At 40.5% G+C, this 16,981-nt stretch overlaps 1 protein-coding gene across 6 annotated transcripts in view; it reads right to left on the reverse strand.

The window, feature by feature from the left end:
• The window catches only part of Ttc23l (tetratricopeptide repeat domain 23 like), a 32,954-nt gene extending 17,595 nt beyond the window's left edge, over positions 1–15,359 (reverse strand). For 3 of the 6 annotated variants that reach the window (XM_090332064.1, XM_090332066.1, XM_090332065.1), the window contains exons 1-7: positions 15,199–15,278; positions 14,344–14,415; positions 11,774–11,957; positions 10,446–10,569; positions 5,875–6,031; positions 4,113–4,238; positions 315–492 (exon numbers count right to left, since the gene is read on the reverse strand). In XM_090332064.1, coding sequence (XP_090188190.1) covers positions 315–492; positions 4,113–4,238; positions 5,875–6,031; positions 10,446–10,569; positions 11,774–11,957; positions 14,344–14,411 — 837 coding nt within the window. In that variant the 5' untranslated portion in view covers positions 14,412–14,415; positions 15,199–15,278. Of the gene's footprint in view, positions 1–314; positions 493–4,112; positions 4,239–5,874; positions 6,032–10,445; positions 10,570–11,773; positions 11,958–14,343; positions 14,416–14,968; positions 15,165–15,198 lie in introns of those variants that run through there. The other 3 variants (XM_090332069.1, XM_090332068.1, XM_090332063.1) reach the window with 3 other exon arrangements.
• Positions 15,360–16,981: the final 1,622 nt, after the last annotated feature.

A 16,981-nucleotide genomic window follows, 5' to 3' on the forward strand; every position in this document is an offset into this window, starting at 1 on the left:
CTGGAGAGAAGTCCAGGCACATTGATGTTTTTTGTCCTTGGGGTCGATTCACACATGGCTTCCTCTTCTTAGCACTGACACAGGAGAAAAGGGTATCTGGAAAGAGAATTTCTGTCTACTGGCCAGGTCACATAGCAGGTTGCTTTGGGCTGAGGATGAGCTCTTGTGTGGATCTAGGGGGTTAACATGAAACCAATTCTGTCACTTTAGAAAGTCCAGAGTAACATGGAGTCAGACCTATCCCATTGTTCTGAGAAGCTCAAGCTTCCCTGATCCTTGACACTGGGCATCTGGCCTCCAGCCAATGCACTAACCTGCTTCAAATACTGGATGGCCTGCCCATGGTTCCTCCTCAACTGTTCCATCTGGGCAATTTCCTCGTAAAGGCTGATCAGATCTGAAGTGTCAACCCCCTTGGCAGCAATAACATCATCAATTGCCTTTTCAAAGTGTGACAGAGCTAGGTTTAGTCTGTGGATGGCCAAGGAGGCTCTATGAGAAAAAAATTTTTAAAGAACAAAGGTGAAAAGTCACAGAGAGGTCATTTACTTTGCAGACATGTAAGGATTGAAGTCTAAGAACTCAAGAATTTAGCCTTGATAGGCCAAACTTCTGGGTGGTTGACTCAAACTCCAGCCTTGCTGTAAATACACGCTTACCATCCTGCATTTTACCCACCAAATTCCACTGCCTACCATCCATTTAACCTATTTCTATGTTTCACTATCATTTGAACTTTAATTTTTAAAAAAAGCAAATGGAAAAATAGTAACCAGCCATTCAGATGGGATGATTTACTTACAAACACAGGCTCTGTAAAATTGAAGTAAAATTTTATTACCTCTGGTTTTCTCCATCAAACCAGTGGCATTTTGCATTGTTTTATTTAATTCAGTTTAGTTTATTCCTCCTCAAAGATGAGAGACAACAGAGAAAACATTGTAAATTGGCTAAATGAATTATAGTGTATCATACCTTAAACTGCTTCACAGAGTTGTGTTTTCTGTTGAGACTAACAATATGAAATGAAACAAGATGGACTAATTGAAAAAAATAAGGTACAAAACTATACTCAAAATAGATGATCAGATAGATGAGTCATTGGATAGATACACAGAAGTTAGGTAGGTAGATAAGTAGGTAGACAGATAGATAATAGAACCAAAATGTTTATAACAATTAATGTCAGGAGATAGTATGCAATGGCTTTTCTTTTTCTTATATGTATATCTATCTCCAAAGCTTCCACAACAATATAGAGAATAATTTCTTTTGTTTTTTCATTGGCTTGTGCCAGTAGAACAAGCCGAGCTGGTAATATTAAGAGCAGATGAATTTCTGGGGCTGCCCAACCCCAGACTTGTGTAGTAGCACTAAAGGAGTGGTTAGAGTTAAAAAGTGTCCAGGGAAGAGAAGGGGAGAAGCTGTGAAGAACCACAACTTTGAGTATTGAATTTCCTGGTCACTGGGGGAGGTCCAGAGAGCCATCAAGGGTTAAGAAACAAAGGCTCCAATATCTGAAGTTCAGGAGCCATGTCTATAGCTGCTGGGTGATGCACTGGTAACATTCAAATCCCAGATCAGTAAGCTTCTAACCTGAGCACCTAGATAGATGTCTCCAGCTTTGGAAACTGAATTCAATAGATCTAAGGGCTGAGCGCTGTAAGCTTCTGGATTTAAAAACCCAGTCTTGACACCTCCGGTATTCAAGAACTTGGGTTTTTCAATACGGAGGAAGCTATTTGCTTAGTTTTGATTTCCTCTCACCTCTCCATAATCACCTTGGGATTCCCAGAAGGACAGATCCAATGAGCAAACATGTTGTGACAAAACCAATTGCCCCTCAAATAAAGACTTCTTATCATGACTAGACACCATGCAAGTCCAAGGAATACCTTTGACCAGAAACACCTACTGACACCTACCTTTGCCCCCTGCCCCACAAACTCTTCTTACTTAAAACCAAAAACTTATACCAGTATCCTGAAGGAATTTCAAGGGGAATTTCGAGGTCACTCAGCCTCCTTGTCTTCTTTACCCTGCCTTACTGCCGTTCAGTTTTTAAACTTGATATGTGGTTGAACGACCTGGTTTAATTGAATGAGATACATTGGGACAGTAATCATAATAGTGTTTGGTATGTCGTTGTATCTAGTCAGCATCCCAATATTTTGAATAGTACATGCAAAAAATGGATATTGTGGGATGAATAAATGAAAGAGCATTTGAATTCATTCTAAAAATGGAAACAAAGCTTTTTTACACAAGGCAGAAAAACTTCTAACCACCGCTGGGTATAACAGCAGGAGACAATGATCGGCCTCTATGGTCCTAAGGACTGGAGTCACTAATTTGATTTAGTTCTGGACACTGCTTCCCATTTGACTTCTAGATTCATGGTTTGCTCAGAGGAGGCAGATGTGACACAAGTACTCCATTTACTTACCATTCAATCAGATTCCCTACCATGCCAAGTACTTATGGTTTTGGAAACAAATTGCTTTCCAGGATTCAAAGATATTTAAAATATCTAAGGAACAGTAAACTTCATTTTTTTCTAGTAATCTGATGGGCCCACTCTTATTTCTAATTATTCCAATTCCCAGAGGATCCCTAATTCAACTGAAAAACAGTTTACGCTTGTTCTGACTTGAACATGAACTTCATGAACTCTATTTCCACTCACAAAACCCCTTTTCCTTAAATCATGCACATGCAGTACCAAGTTCATGGCCTCCAACTGCCTATCTTCACTAAGTGTCCATTTCTTTTTTTCTTCATATTTTGTTATTGTAATTAATAGAAGGGTTACATTATATTCACCAGATAGAAGGTACATTACTTCACAAATATTGATACCCTTTCTCATGCCTTGGTCCCCATTTCCCTTCCCCCTCTCTTCCCCCCGGCTCATCTTGATTTCCCCCCTTCCCTATTTCAAATAAACAAGTAAGCATATGTACAATATATCAGATAACAAGGTGAAATATTGTAACAACCAAGGGACAGCAAAAGAGATGAGAGATAACATAGTACATTAAGGACAACAATCACTCATTATATGGCTTTTGTTTCAATATCCTGGAAGTCTTTACATTTAGCGTCATACTATATATGGTCTTATGTATCTAGATTTTGTTCTATTGTGAATTTCTGCTAGGAGTACCCAAGGTTTCTACTGATTAGGACAAATGAGGGAAACCATTGAGCCTATGTTTTTGAGTCTGGCTTACTTCACTTAATATGATCTTTTCTAAGTCTTTCCATTTCCTTACAAATGGGGCAATGTCATTCTTTCTGACAGCAACATAGAATTCCATTGAGAATAAATACCACATCTTGTTGATCCACTCATCAACTGAGGGACATTGTGGTTGGTTCCATATCTTTGCTATGGTAAATAGTGCTGCAATGAATGTCATTGTGCTAGAGGATTTAGTATGTCCTTGTTTCTGGATGATTGGGTAAATGCCAAGTACTGGAATTTCTGGGTCATAGGGGAGCTCTATGTTTAGTCTTTTGAGGATCTGCCATACTGCTTTCCATAGTGATTGAACAAGTTTACACTCCCACCAACAGTGTAGTAGTGATCCCTCCTAGCCACATCCCCTCCAGCATCTGTTGTTATTAGATTTCTTGATCCTGGCCATTCTAACTGGAGTGAGGTAGAATCTTAGAGTTGTTTTGATTTGCATTTCTTTTATGCTAAGTGTCCATTTCTTATCTGCTAAGTTGTCATACTTCACTACTGAATTAGAAAACAATTCAGAAAGCAAAACCAGCCAATCCTAGGAAAGTATGAGAGGAAATTGAATGGTGTGAATTCATATCACAGACTCAACTTAAAGCTAGGTCACTTTGAACCAGCCTTAGTCCTCTTGACCTCTTCTCTCTAGTAGGAGAGTATTTCCAACTATTCCAATGGTGGTTGGAGCATTTAGTGGAACAGTGCCTAGTTGGTACATAGTTGGTAAATATGAGCCTGTTCTATTATTATTACACCATGAAAATTTTTTTGAATAGTTTTCTGCTCTTATATAGAGGATAAAAGACAGCATGGACCTCCAGCTCTCATTCATAAGACTTTCACCTTCTCTATGCCCAGCTCTTACCTGCCCAAACCAATTTCTAGGTCTTTCTCTGTGACTTGTATATTATAAACATATCCCTTATTTAATTCTGTCAGTTCCTTCATGGTTCTGTCTGCCTTCTGTAGGTAGAAATAGGCTTCTTTTCCAGTGAAACAGTCAAGGCAAATGGCTGCCAAACCACCAACACAGAAGTTGATAAGCAAACAAAAGGGCTCCATGGGTAAAAGAGACTATGCTTGGAAACAGGCACTTAACTTGGTTCTCTGCACTCCACAGTGAGTGTATGTTGTCAAGAAGGAAATATTTTCTGGAAAAAAGGACAAGGCTTCGAGTTTCTACTGGTGGATTCTTAAATTCAGATCTGGTGTAGGAGAGGAAAGTTTGCAGGAGAATGGAAAAAGTAAATTACATTAAATTTCCAGGAGAGACACTTACTACTTTGTGCCAATTATTCATTTTTTTCCCCAAGTTGTTTCACAAGAATGGGGAAAACAGGGCTTTCTGGATAATTTAGAAAATCCAAGGAAAGGAAGTTTTTGGCTAGAGGCAAACAAGAAAGAAAAATTCTGGTAACTCCTGTCATTTTTCTATTTCCCACATTTTCAAAAGCCCCCTGCGACAAGGATATCAGAGGAAGATCATGAATCATACCTTGCCAACTGTGCACCATATTGAGGGAAGAAACATACATGTTAAGCTCTCAAGATAACTAACATCTCTCCATTGAAAGCTATCAAAATCACAAGTTTCTTGAGGTGAGGTATTGCTATAGTTTGGGTTTTATGTGCCCTGGAAAGTCTATGTGGTAATGGTTTGGTCTCCAATTTGTTGTTTTGGAGAGAGGGTGACAGCTTTTGGGAGTGGGGCCTAGTGAGAGGTCAATAAGAGGGGGCCTTTGAAGGGAATAATGGAACCCTTAACTGCTTCTTTCAACTCTGCTCCTTGGCCAAGACATAAACAGTTCCATTCTGGTACAATTTTGTGACAGGAAGTACTGCCTTGCTATAGGCCCCAAACAAAGTAAAGGAGCTAACACATTATGGACTGGAACCTCAAAACTGCGCATCAGGTTATACTTTGTAAGTTGATTGCCTTAAGTGTTTGTTATAGTGTCGGAAAGCTAAGGAACACAGGCAAATACCACAGTCCCCTTAAGATATGAAAAAATACTTTTGTCTATTGTGTTTGGCTTCCCATTCCACAAGCAGTGTTCTCCATAGTATTTCCAAAAATAACTCCACTAAAATGGAAATCTATTAAGTCAATGGGTTTGGGCTGTACATTATAACCACATGGGAGACATCCAGGCATCTCAATGAATGGATGTACCCCAGATCAACTAAATCCAAATCTGTTGGGACCCATGCAGTGGCAATTCTGAAATCTCTCCATGGGATTGTAATGTGCAGCTTAGTTTGTCAAACTGCTTTAAATAACTATCCCATTCTCCTTATTCCTACACCACCACCGCCATCGTTCACATATGTATTGTGAATACTGATGTTCAATGCTCAGTGAAAAGTAGGCCAAACTTGGGAGCTAGAAGATGAGTTGCTAGTGAGATCCTTTCTAGGACTCCACTCAGCACTGATATGAATAGACATAGGAGGAAAATGAATGCCTCTGCAGATGGAGAGAAAACTTGTGGAGAGTCTGCATGGCTAGGATAGAGCTACCAAGATTCTGTATCTTCTTCTCCTACTCTCCCAGAAATGACATGATCCATCTGTCATGTGTGGACAGAGGCTCCAGTCACCAGACCCGTCTGGGAAGGAAAGGATATCGTTTTTGCAGGAGCCAGGCCATGCCCAGAGTGTAGTAGAGCAGAATCATAACTCCCAGGATTTCTCTCTCCTCCTCATCTGAGGCCATGTTTCCCTTCAAGGCCAATAGTTTATTCTTAGCTGACTCAGCATGTTTCTTGGCCTGAGCTGGGAACCCTGAAGAAAAGAGAAAGAAAGATGGCATACATTGAGGAAATGTGTTCCAAAACCATTTCTAGAAGAGAACGCTATGAAGCACAATTTATCTGGATGTTTATTTAGAAACAAAGATTCCTAGGCTTCACCCTAGAGTTAGAATTCCTAGAGGAATAGGTCCAGGAACTTCTGTCTTCTTTTCTTTTCTGTGTCAGTCCTGGACTTTGAACTCAGAGCCTGGGCCTTGTTCTTGAGTTTTCATGCTCAAGGCTAGGGCTCTATAATTTGAACCACAGCTCCAATTCCAACTTTTGGTAGTTAATTAGAAATGAGAGTCTTATGGACTTTCCTGCTAGAGCTGGCTTCAAATAGCAGCCTTCAGACCTCAGCTTCCTGAATAGCTAGGATTCCAGGCGTGAGCCTGTACCTGACTAGGAACTTCTATCTTAAACCTCACAGTGATCCTTATGAAGCCCAGCTGGCAGGGAGAAGTCCATTTTCAATTCCACTGCTGCCTTGGCAAAGTTTCTACGTCTTCCAAATGGCAAATGATAAGTAATTATAGAAGTGATCCTTTACCAAGCACCCGGAGATAGCTCAGACACAAACTATGTTATGCCACAAAATCCATTCTTTGAGCTTTCTGGAAAAGGCACTGTATAAATGCAAGAGCTTATGAGTACAATAGCTTCCATTTGGGAACTTTTTCATCCAAGATGAAGCTAGTGATACTAATTGCACACACACACACACACACACACACACACACACACACACACAAATCGAATTTCTAAAAACAGTGCATTCCTTCACTAAAAATACAAAGAAAATGCCAAACCAAACCCCAGCTAGAGAAAGTGAGTTAAGGATTTTCCCCTGGTTTTCTAAATAAAAGTTGGTGATCCTGAGCACTTATTCAAGCCAACAGTGGTAGACTTAAAACCACCCAGTTTATAGGAATATACAGTTGCAAGTTCTCCACCAACTAATGTTGATGCAGTAGAACCAACAGAACATACTCTCCTAGTTTTATTCTACTCTACTAAAAGCAATGACTTGTTTTCCCTTTCTGCCCTCTCTTTTGGCAGGACAGAGTGCAGACACTTAGGGGCTGATAAACATATTCACCCTTGCTGTGTAGGCCCACAGGGCCTCTCTGCTCATTTCACACCCCTGGCCCAGGCCCTATCCAGTTTGCCTTGCTTTTAGCCCTTGAAGCCTGGCTTCACAGATGGGTACAAGTGTAGGACAATAGAACTCATTTAAAATGAGTTGTCTTTGCTGTTTGCAGTCTACTGTGTGCAGGATCTCTTAATGAGTTACAATGGTGAATGGGAACAAAGCCTCATTTGAAAGAGCTCTAAAGGAATCCTGAAGCCCTTTTGTCTTCAAGGGAATGAATTTGGATGGTGAGAGGCAGGGCAAGGATCTTCTACCTAATAGATAACTGGCCCTTAAATCACTCCATGCTAATTCCTGAAACTCATTAGCAGTAGTTACTATAAACAGAGGTTGGAGAAACAGAATAAGCGAGTCTATGCGAGTGTGTATATATGTACATACAAGTGTGTGTACACATTTGTACATGAGGTCTGGGAGATTGTAGGAGTGTTAGGAAAGGTAAGAATACCAGTAAGACTAAAAAGAAAGTTTGAATATAAAGACATAGAAGGTATGTACTGGAAATGGAAAATAAAGCCTTAGTGGGTACCTAGTTTTAGTGGAATCTAGACTTATGTTCATGTCTCTCCTCTGCTTCAGAGAGGTCTTATGAACTCTAATCCATCAACACTCCATTTTCACAAAATCTTCAAATTCTCTTGCTTGAAATCTTAGTGCATTATCTCAATGTGAATTTTCTACCTTCTATAGCTACCTTCTTATTTTCCCTGTTTCTTTCAACATAAAATATATAGAATATTATTCAGGCATGATGGAAGAAGCTTACAATCCCAGATCCATGACTCTGAAGCAGGAGAATCCAGAGTTTGAGGCCAGCCTGGTCTACATAGCAGGACTCTGACCCAGTCATCCAACCAACCAGCCAACCAACCAAAAAGTATGCACTGTAGTCTTGGGTCCCTGTTCCTTTCATTCATCCCTGTGATCTGGCTTGCATATAAACTATTATGGGGCAACTGTTCTCCTGAGGACCAGAAGGCCTCAATATATACATATTACCATAGTTTCTCAGATTCCACTTGGCTTCAGATCAGATATGCTTAGATACAGAACCAACCTGGTTCTCTTTACAACCATTCTCTAACTGGTTCTATGTGAACTCTTTTCCAGATCCTTCTATTAATGGATCTATTTTCCAAGTCTTCCAGTTTCCTTTCTCTCAGGAAGTCTCACTAACTTCTGTAACGTCAGTGTGGACCGCTAGGGCAGTCTATCAATTGCACAACACTTATTTTCCCATTCCTGTTAGCATTGTTAGTCCTGTGTTCTTGGAGGACTTCACATCATATTCCCAACATACTCTTCACCGTATCCCAGACAAGTTTTTTACTAAGCACTCTTTGAAAGATTGTTTATTGAAAGAAATCAACCTCTGAGTTTGACCTCCATATCCTGATCCTGGAAAATACTCAGGAGAATGAGGAAAGCAGGTCTGGTGGCTATAAAGCATGCACTTGTGTAATGAGGCATGAACACACGAATTCCTACATGGAAGGTTGGCTAATGTAGTTTCCTCATTTTTAAAGTGGATACAGGACCAATGACAAGAAAATTAAAATATATCAGACTAACAACAAGAAAATGAAGTGAAACTCACAGTGCTTTATTCATATGAAAAGTTTGTAATTTTTAAAATATAACTTTTTGTTATTATTAAAGTATTATACAGAGGGGTTACTATTTCATAAATATGATGAATGCAATTTTGGGGGACAATGTTTCTACTTCCTTCATTTTTAAAAAGATTTTTTAAAGCCTTAGTTGTTTTCTTCCATGGGTCAGATAATACAAAAAGTTTACAATAAGAAACTTGATAGTAACACCTGAAGTAGGAGCCACAGGGATATTCTAAAGGAAAGGTCACCATCAGTCTATCCTACAACAACTCTGGGTGTCAGAAACTCTGGGTTTAAATCTAGAAACTAAGTTCAAGTCTACACATGTGTGTACTATGTGAGAACTTCATGTAACCAGGAGGCTGTTTTTGACCTGCCTAAAAACAAAACAAAACAAAACAACAAACAAAAACTCTTCTCTCTCTCTTGTTTTCAAGACAAGGTCTCAGTATGGAACCCAGGTTGACCTGAAATTTTCTATATTGAGCAGGATCACTAATGTTTTCAGGCACTATGTCCTTTGTCCCATTTCCTTCTCTTTCGACACTTAAAAAACCCACTCTTTCTACACACCTTTTTGATCATACTCATCCATATTTCTCAACTTGTTCCTGTGCTGTAATTCCTTCCAAATTGTTCTTTTCTTATTTTCAGGTCTACTTTTCAATTCCTTATTGAACATCAAAGTACCTAAACTTGATCTAGCTGCCTAAAACTCAAACCAAACTTAGCAGGTTTTACATTGACTCAGACTTTTCTCCCCTCTCTTTTCCCTTTTCCCGTTCCTCTCTTTCCTTTCCCTTCATCCCCCTTCTCTTTCCCATTTCCCTTTGGCTTCCTTCTTTTCTCCCATCTTTTCTTCCCTTCTTCCCCATCTCCCTTCCTCCCTTCCTCCCATCCTCCCTTCCTCCCATCCTCCCTTCCTCCCTTCCTCCCTTCCTCCCTTCCTCCCTTCCTTCCTTCCTTCCTTCCTTCCTTCCTTCCTTCCTTCCTTCCTTCCTTCCTCCTTTTCTTCCCTTTCAGTACAATTTCTAGGGATGACCTGTCTGTCCTAAGTTGTGTGCTGTTCTACTCAATTTAAACAGAGCAATCTAGAATACCCTCCCCTTAGTTCCTACTGACTCTTGCTTTAGAAATGTGCTCATGCCTCAAATAAATCTGTCCACAAGTACATACTAAGTTTCTGCTTTTCCAGAGCTTTCACTTGGACTTCAGGATTCCAACTCTAATGAAGCAATTCCATCTTATGCTTGTATACTAGAATATTTTTAGAAAATTACTTCTCTGATGTTGGGTGTAGGCCTTTACCTGCCTTTCCTGTATCAACCTGTGGCTGGAATCCATGATATTGTCTCCCTTCCCCCCCCCCACCACACACACTGTGACTCTGTGTCTCTTTCAACTAAGGATGAAAATACTAACTCCCTCAAAGAGTTATTAATAAATAAAACTACCTTGCCATATGAAAAATACTCAGTAGTAATCATCATCGTTATTGTCTTTCTTCCTAAGTGTGGCTTCTCCATGGTCTCTCCTTTGTCTGGCTGAAACGTGAGCTGGGGATAGGTGTGGGCACCTCCAACCAACCTCCTCTTGCCCCTGGCACCTTCACAGGATGCATTGCCTAAACCAAATACCTCTCAGTGTCAAGTATCCATATGCCAAGTTGGCCAAAGCCTCTGCACACTTCCAATGTTCTTGTCCAAAAACAATCCGAGAAAGGATAACACATCGAATCAATTCTTTGTTTGCTTGTATATTCTGTAGAAAGCAAAAAAAAAAAAAAGTGCTATGCTGTTAAATGACTTTTTTAAAGTCTCTAGCTCCTCAATAGAGGTTAAAAATGAATTTGTCATCTTTTTTCTTCTCATTCCTTCCCCATGCCACATCTGGCCCATCCATCTAGTTGGCTCCACATCACTCCTATTTCCTACAACCAAGCTCTGTCTAAGTACCTATTCTCAACTGATCACATCTATAACCTGGCTTGACATGATAGCCAGTTTCTGCTGCCATCCATTTCTCCAGAGTAGTTTCATGCAATAGCCACAGTGACTTCTTTTAACTTCCTACCCGGAAAAAAATGTCGTTGACAATATGGATATGAATCACTTAGCATCATCACTAGCTATTCGTGGTTAAATCCTTTTCAGAGCTGTACTCCTGCTCCAGACACTCTCACCTTCTACTGTGCTGAAGACTACATCACTTCATCTACACATTTTCTAAGTATTTCTAAAAGATATGGAGTAAAAAAAGCAAAATCCTTATGTCAGCACAATACTGACAATGATTTTCTTGTTACGATGAAGGTGCCATATAGAGGAATTACAGCTGTGAGTGTCAGGTAATGAGTACATATTCTCTAGGACAACGTCAGCCCTCCTCTTGCTCTTTCTTGACTACTCTTCTTTGGCCTGGGAGCTGTTCTTTGCTTTTATTTATTTATTTATTTATTTTTGCTCAAGACTGGCGTTCCACCGTTCCACTTCCACACTTAGATGGTTAATTGGAGATAAGAGACTCATGGACTAGCTTTAAACCTTTAAACCTTGATTTTCACATCACAGCCTCCTGAGTAACTAGGATTACAGGTGTGAGCCAGAGGCTCTTGACTGCTCTTGTCTACAGCCTTCTACCTTCCTATTCTGTTTCTATCTTCTATACAAAAGTAATATTTTTTCCCAAAGGTTGCAGTATATTACCATATTTTTAACTAAGCTTAACCAAACAGCAATAGAGCAAAGCCAGTGTTTTTAGTGTAGAACCTGGAACACAAACACTCCAGTGGAATGGACGATGAACCAGGCAAGGGACAGGAGGGCAGACTGGCTTGGTAATTACGTTCTGCTTTATTTTCTCACTGAAAATGAAAGAAACACGTTGCTCTACTTGATATGCTTTCATTTACATCTCTATCATAGTTTTCAATGGAAAATAAGTACAAAGTACATTTTTTGTTTACCATTTTTTCCTTAATAAGCTGAACTATTTTCTTCTGGGACTGAGCTAATTTCTCTTTGGGGAGAGACATACAGTCAATGTTCTCCTCTTCCTCAGTTCTGGACTCTTCTTCACTCTCTCTTGACTCATAAGTGAAACATAACTCATCTGGTCGCTGGTGTGCTGAGTTCTTGTTTTGTTGTGACCTGTGGGTACGGAGAGAATCAGGAAGTCAAGATTCCCCCAAACAAGATAGCCTTGAAGGTATAGAGCCTTCCAGTGGAGGACAGGGCTGCGTTTTCTAAATTAAACTGGAGAGGGTAAGTGATATACCCCTGTCATCCCTCAGTGCCTAGCTTCTAGGACACCAATGTGGTGGGCTTACAGTAAATACATTCGGTGATTCAGCTACTTTCATTAGTCACAGCTCTGCTGTTTACTAAACACACAGCCTTAAACAAGCTGTTATTTTAGGGACTTTGTAAAATCAGGTCAATATAAAATTCACCCGCTAGCTGATGAAGTTGAGGAAGAGAAATGAGATAAAACTCATCCAGTGTTGTAGTTTTCATTTGATAGTATATTTTAATCCTGACTACTTTGGTTGCCATATTGGATAGTGTGTGCTGTTCCATAAAATAAAATATCTTGAAGTTAAGTGTTAGAGAACATTGAAGTTTATAAAATCTACAGTTCATAGAGAGTATGTTAGAAAGTATCACATAGTTATGTTACAGTATCTTTTTTATTAATCAGAATTTGTCTATTTGGTGGCAACGTAAGAATTAATTACGGTAGGGGGGTAGGAAATGGGGACAAAAACATGAAGAAGAGGTATCAATGTGAAGTAATGCATCTTCTATCTGTTGAATATAATGTAATGCTTCCATTAATTACAATAAGAAAATAAGCTTACGTCTAACAGTAAAAAAAAGAATTAATTACCACTCTAGCAAGAGAGAATCATCATTCAAACCTTACTATTTTTCTTGTGCTCCTTTAAGACACTTCACTGGACAATATTATACCACTTATCTTCTTTTATCTTGTTCCAGTCTTAGTAGGCTTTTTACTTATTATCTTCACATAATTATGCAAAGGGGTTTTAAATTAATCTGCCCAGTGGTATGCACAATGCATCGTGATTTCTTATCTTTTATAGCAGAATGTTCAACACTAGATTATTAGCATTCTGTTAGCACATCAGTTGTGAAGACACTGATGTTTGAGGTCTCTTCTCTTGAAGATTTCTGCTTTTGGTAATGTTTGGGGTATTTCTGGTTATCACAACTTCGACAGTGCTAGTAGCATCTAGTGAGTAGAGACCAAGGATGCTGCTAACCATCATACAATAAACAGTTGATAGTTATAATGAATGGCTCTTCAAAACCAAGAGATATCCAACCCAGAATGTCAGCTACCCAAGAACTGAAAATCCTGGTTAAAGAGAAATGAAGCTAGATGATGTATTTGGGGGGTGGGGATGGGGGGATAAGGTCAGGGATTCAGACAGAGAGGAGAAGGGGGTGTGTGGGTAGATGAAGTCATAATATTCAATGTACATATGTGAAAATGGAAATAGGTAAACTGAGGGGCTGGTTGGGGTGGGGAGTGATGGGGACCATAATGAAAGGGGTGATGCTGAGCAATATGTATTGTACTCACGAACTGACATGGCGAATTGAAATCCTATTGGAAAATTATTTAAGGATAATAATAGTTGTTAATAGTAATTGACAATAATAGTTGATAATAATAATAACAGACTCTGGAGTCAGACTGCCTATTTTCAATGTCGCTCACAGTAATCTCTCTCTCTCTTAAATTTCTAATCCTCAGTTAAATATGGTAACTACAGAACCTCCCTCACAGGGTTTTCAAAGGACAAAAACCTTATGATCAATTAACTTTATTATAATGTGAATTTATTTTACTGCATTTTGTTATAAGGGTAATGTATAGAGGAGTTACAGTTACATTGGTCAGATAGTGGGTACATTACTTCTCGAAGACTGTATAATGTGAATTAAAAAATATTGTTTTGCACCCTACCACTAGGCCAAACTCCCATCCCCTTCAAAATATTTTATCTGTTTCATGAAACCTCATTTTCTCATTGACTTGGTTATATTTTGTCAATTATTTTTTTACCAAACTTGTCATAAATAATCTATTTCTGTACAGTAAATTTTTTCATCTAGAATATGTTGGGCCAGGAGTTTGGCCTAGTGGTAGAGTGCTTGCCTGGCATGCACAAAGACCTGAGCTCGATTCTTTGGTACCACGTACATAGAAAAAGCTGAAAGTGGTGCTGTGGCTCAAGCAGTAGAGTGCTAGCCATGAGAAAGCCCAAGGACAGTGTTCTGGCCCTGAATTCAAGCCCCAGGATTGGCAAAAAGAATAAAGAAAACTAAGTTGTAGAGACAAGTGAATATTTTGGCATAATTATTATTAAAACACATCATGGAAATGAAACTTTCTCTTCTCACATGCATCTACAGTCTCTTACCAGACTTGATTGGACAGAAGGTCAGAGAGGCTAGTACCTCCTCTCAGTGAGTGGATTTGATGTCAAGATTCCATGGTACTTACAGGTGGAAGCAGAAGTTCCAGTCGGTGTCATTGGTAACAGTTGGAATGTAAATAGGGCTGGCTGGCATCCTCCTACCAAGAATCACATGTGAGTTTAGCTTTTGAAAAAAGTCTTAGAATGTGAAAGGGTTGGACACTACTAACATTAAATTGATATATGATTTAGTACCATATAAACATTTAGGAACCATTAAATTAAAATGGTCAAATATAAGTCACAAAGTTTATAAATTATTTCAGGTGTGGAGAGCACTAGGCAGCAGAAAGGAAAAAAAATCTCCTTTACATCTCAGACTCTCCCATCTATGATTATCTACTCAACTGAAGTACTGGCAAGCTAACGAGGAGCCAGAGGGACCCAGCTGTGAACTAATATGAGGTCTACCTAGCGTAGTAGTCAATTGCCCTCCGTGTCCTGGGGGTCCTTTCCCTGGAGCGGAACTCAGGCACCTGTTTGGGTTGATAAACACATGGTGTAAAATGTGGTCTCAAAGTCTAATCCTGCCCGTTCCGTCTTTACTGAGCATCGCCTCATCCACCCTGACCACCCATTCCTAGGGAAAGATCCAGAACACCCCCCCTGCCCCCAGATTAGAAGTGTCAATCACTGATTTCTCTTTCTGACCTTTAATGGAGCACGGCAAGGCTGGTGGGGCTGGCGGGGTGGGGGGGGAGCTGCCCCTCAACCTAGGACCCTAGGGCGTTTCTAGAGCGCTCAGATGGCAGCCTTCTGTCCCACGGAGGTTCCTCTGCGCACGGATACACCCCGTCTCCACCAGCCCTGTGGCTGGCCCCTGTTACCACGGACAGTGCCCCCCGAGGTTCCTGCGGCGGGGCACGAGCTCTTTCTGTTACCTGGACAACGCCTGAGAAGCCACCACGACTTGGAACGAGCCTTCTGGGCTCCCTGGGCCCTGCTGCTCTGGTAACCCTCCCGCAGGTGGCTTCAGAGTCCTGGCCTGGCAGACCTCCTTCCCTGTGCCACAAGCGTTATGTGGAGAGGCTGGACTGGCTGTTGGTGTCCTACTTCAGCCTGGGGTTCAGACAATGAGGTTTTCATGGAAACAGAAAGCAGACGCAGTAGCCATGACGACGATGGGGGGGGGGGGGGGCGCCCCGGCCACCTGCGCCTGGCTGGGCTGTGCAGCCTCAGACTCTGCCCTGCACGTCCCCTGCTGCTCCTCACCCAGGCGAAGACACAGGAAGGGAGAGGAAGAGCAGTTCCACCCGAAGAGGAGGGCCCTGCTGTTCAGCCACTACCTCCAGCCAGTCGGCCCAGCTGAGCCCTCTGAGCCAGCACCCCACCAGTTCTCCTGAGTACTGAAGCTCAGGACCTCCGAGGCATCCTCAGAGGTAACAACTGGTCACCTGTCAGGTTAAGATGGGTGCTAGGTTATTTATTTATTTATTTTAGGAAAGCAGGGTGCAGGGGGTGAAGAAGTATTTTCAGGGAAGAGGACACACTTAATAAACACCACTTAGCACGAAATGATAAAGCCCCATAGTCATAGGATGCTCCCCCCTTCAGTTGCTCCAGAACACAGTAGTCTAATGCTTGCAGGTTTGAGGAATCTGTAATTAAGACAAAACTAGCTGTGGTCCCTTTGTAATGAAGGGTGTTATTAGGAATTCCCTAGAGTGGACTTGTTCCAGGACAGGTCCAAGTGGAGCTGATAGGTTCCTCTCATTTTTTAAAGAAAAACTGGACTTAGAGAGATCCTTATGATCTTACTGGTGTCTTTCAAAATGGAATTTCTATTTGGTATTTTGTTCCTGAATCTTGGATAGAAGTTTGTCGTTGATGCCAGAAGAAAGTCAGGCTGCTTAGATGAATTGCTTAACGGAGCTTGATGAACTATTGTTGCTAAGCAAAACCCGGATGAGCTGTTAAGCTCTTGAAACAAAATTTGGAGAAGATCCTTCTCAATGTCCTAAGACAATCTTCAGCATGGTACAACAATGAGAGTAATGAATTTGATTTCAAAGTGACAAGGTTCTGGTTTTGACTCTGTCACAATTCACGGATCCCAACTTTCTTGAACAGCTAGTAGTACTATTCAAACCACTTAATTTCTAAAAAGGCTCCCGGTTTCAGAATTCTGGGAGGATTTTTGACTCTTTATGTATGGGAGAAATAAAAGGAACATACTATTTCCTGTTTAACAAATTTTTCCTATGTTAGGCATCAAGAAGGGGGGAAAACAAGATGATTGGGAGGGGGTGGAGGCGGGAAATGGGGACAAAAACATAAGAGGGGGTGAGAAGTAATGCACCATCTGGCAAATATAACTGTAATCCCTCTACACATTACCTCAATAATAAAAATGAAAATGAAAAAAGTGTTCTTTTTGGAAAATTTGTATTGAGTATATTAAAGGTAAATTCTCATTTCTACAAACTTGATTTTGTTGATTATGCAGGTTAGTGTGGTACCAGAATGGGCACAGGATTCTTGAAGCTGACACTCTTGATTCTGCCACCCTTTATTTAATTTTTGATCAGTCATAGGTAGGGCTTGAACTCAGGGCCTGGGCAATGTCCCTAAGCTCATTTGCTCAAGGCTAGCAATCTATCTCTTGGAGCCACAGTGCCACTTCTAACTATTTAATTTGCTTTTAAGCAAAAGATGTAGCTTATC

Source organism: Megascapheus bottae, chromosome 4 (genome assembly GCF_031878675.1).
Source record: "Megascapheus bottae isolate mThoBot1 chromosome 4, mThoBot2.hap1, whole genome shotgun sequence".
In the NCBI taxonomy this organism is placed as follows: Eukaryota; Metazoa; Chordata; class Mammalia; order Rodentia; family Geomyidae; genus Megascapheus; species Megascapheus bottae.